The sequence below is a fragment of the Miscanthus floridulus genome, chromosome 2 (genome assembly GCF_019320115.1).
Source record: "Miscanthus floridulus cultivar M001 chromosome 2, ASM1932011v1, whole genome shotgun sequence".
Classification (NCBI taxonomy): domain Eukaryota; kingdom Viridiplantae; phylum Streptophyta; class Magnoliopsida; order Poales; family Poaceae; genus Miscanthus; species Miscanthus floridulus.
This window is the reverse complement of record NC_089581.1, coordinates 173980489-173982461: the sequence shown is the minus strand read 5'-3', so window position 1 is coordinate 173982461 and position 1973 is coordinate 173980489. Positions and strand designations below refer to the sequence as shown.

General features: G+C 59.8%; 1 protein-coding gene across 1 annotated transcript; it reads left to right on the top strand.

Annotated features, from left to right (window-relative positions):
- The first annotated feature begins 359 nt into the window (after window positions 1-359).
- LOC136540730 (uncharacterized) lies at window positions 360-1735 on the top strand. The gene is made up of 2 exons (XM_066532743.1): window positions 360-1146; window positions 1277-1735. Exons 1-2 carry the CDS (start codon window positions 867-869, stop codon window positions 1513-1515), a joined length of 519 nt encoding a protein of 172 aa, XP_066388840.1. The 5' UTR covers window positions 360-866; the 3' UTR covers window positions 1516-1735.
- The last annotated feature ends 238 nt before the right edge of the window (window positions 1736-1973 follow it).

Below are 1973 nucleotides of genomic sequence, written 5' to 3'. Positions count from 1 at the left end.
GCAGTTTCTCCGTGCCGCCAAGGCCCAATCAAGATATCCGGACCGCACAGATAACTCCGGCCCACCCCAGCCCACCACCAGCCCGAACTCCATGCACCCGGACCCTACTCGGCAAAAGGAAACCGAGTAACGCACGGGGCAAGCAAAGCTGAGCGCTCCAAGGAAACCCTGCCGCCACATCCGGACGACCCTCCCACCGCCTAGAACCCGCGTCCGCCGTCCGCCTCCTCGATCAACGGCCCCGATCCTCTCCTCGGATCACCGGACGAGATCGGTCGCGTCCCGCCAGTTCCCAACCCACCACGCGGCCGGCCGCCGAACGAAGCAGACTAACCTAACCTGACCTCTCGTCTTTTTCCTCCACGCTTCCCTGGCTTCTATTCCTCGCTCATCAAGCCAACAACCACCAAATCGAATTCGTCTCCTCCTCCCACTCGCCGCCGCCGCCGCCGCTTCCTCCTGAGGGCAAGAAGCGAGCGCGCCGCGAATCCCCCACCCCGCCCCAGCCGCGCGCACCGGTGAAGACGACGAGCCCCTCGTGAATGGTGGGAGCCCGTGCGACATCCGCCGCCTCGCAGCCGCAGCCGGAGAAGGCCTCCTTCCGCGGCTTCGGTTGCTGCATGCAGGGCTGGTACCACCGCTGCATCGGCCTCGACCCCTGAACACCTCGCTCCCTCCCTCACTCTGCTTGCTTCCCCGCTCCGGCAGCCGCCGCTTCTCTGATTTGATTTGATTCGGTTGATTCCACCGATCCCCCTCCCGTCCTGGATCTGTTGCTCGAGAGCACGGAAGCGCGCGAGATTCGTTCCCTTCTCTTCTCCGAGGAAGCAAAGCCGATCGCTCGCTGAGCGCCGCCGCTGCTGCTGATGGCCGTCGCGGTGCCTTCGTCGCTGCCGATGAAGCTCTGGAGGACGGAGCCCCGCGGCAAGGCCGCGGCCCCGGGGCCCGACGACCCCGTCCGCGTCCTGGTGACGGTGACCGTCCTCGGGAGCGCCGGCCCGCTGCGCTTCATCGTGCTCGAGGGCGACACGGTCGCCGCGCTCATGCGCGCCGCGCTCCGCTGCTACGCCCGCGAGGGCCGCATGCCGCTGCTCGGCACCGACCCCGCCGGCTTCGTCCTCTCCACCGCCAACGGCGGATCCGGCGGTACGTAACGGCATCTGTTTGTCTCTTTCGTCGGAATTTGGATCTGCTTTGCTTGCTTCTCGGCGCTCTGATGTACGATTCGATTCGATCTCATCTGTTTGATCTCTTGTGCCATGCCGTGCCCGTGCAGCGCTCAAAGAAGACGAGAAGATCACCTTCCACGGGTGCCGGAGCTTCCTGCTCTGGCAGAAGGATGCGATCCAGGGTGCCTCCAACCTCGCCGGGCCCGACGCTTTGACGGCAACCCCGAGCCCCGGCAGGAAGGGCAGCGGTGGATTCAAGGCTACTCCGAGCCCTGGCAGGAAAGGCAGCGGCGGCTGGAAAGCTGGCCTGAACAAGTTTCTCCTCAGCTTCAGCATCAAGGTGTGATCCATTCGTCGACGAGAGCAGGAGTGTCCTTGGGGTCTTCATCGCACCACAATAAAATTGCATTGGTTGATTCTTCGATTGGCAAAGTGTAATTCGTCGTGAGTTTGAGTCGAGTCGGTTGCTTTGTTATTCGCTGCTCTGTTTCCAAGTTACCAGGAGTTAAAAGGTTCTTCATTTGAGTTGCATCAATAATAATCAATTTGTTCGTGCTGTCCAGTTATATCGTCGACCAATTGTCTGAACTGTCCAAATGCATACGTGCTGTCCAGTTTACATCGTGGATCAATTGTCTGAACTGTCCAAACACATCGTGAGCAATTGCTTAAGTGGTTCAGTCAAACAAAGAGCCTGCTGTTTTTATGCTTAGCTAATACTAAATTGTTCATGAGTCTGAATTTAAGCTAGGCCATGGCTTTAGTAGAACCACTGAATCCGCGGCTATAATAACCTGATGAATT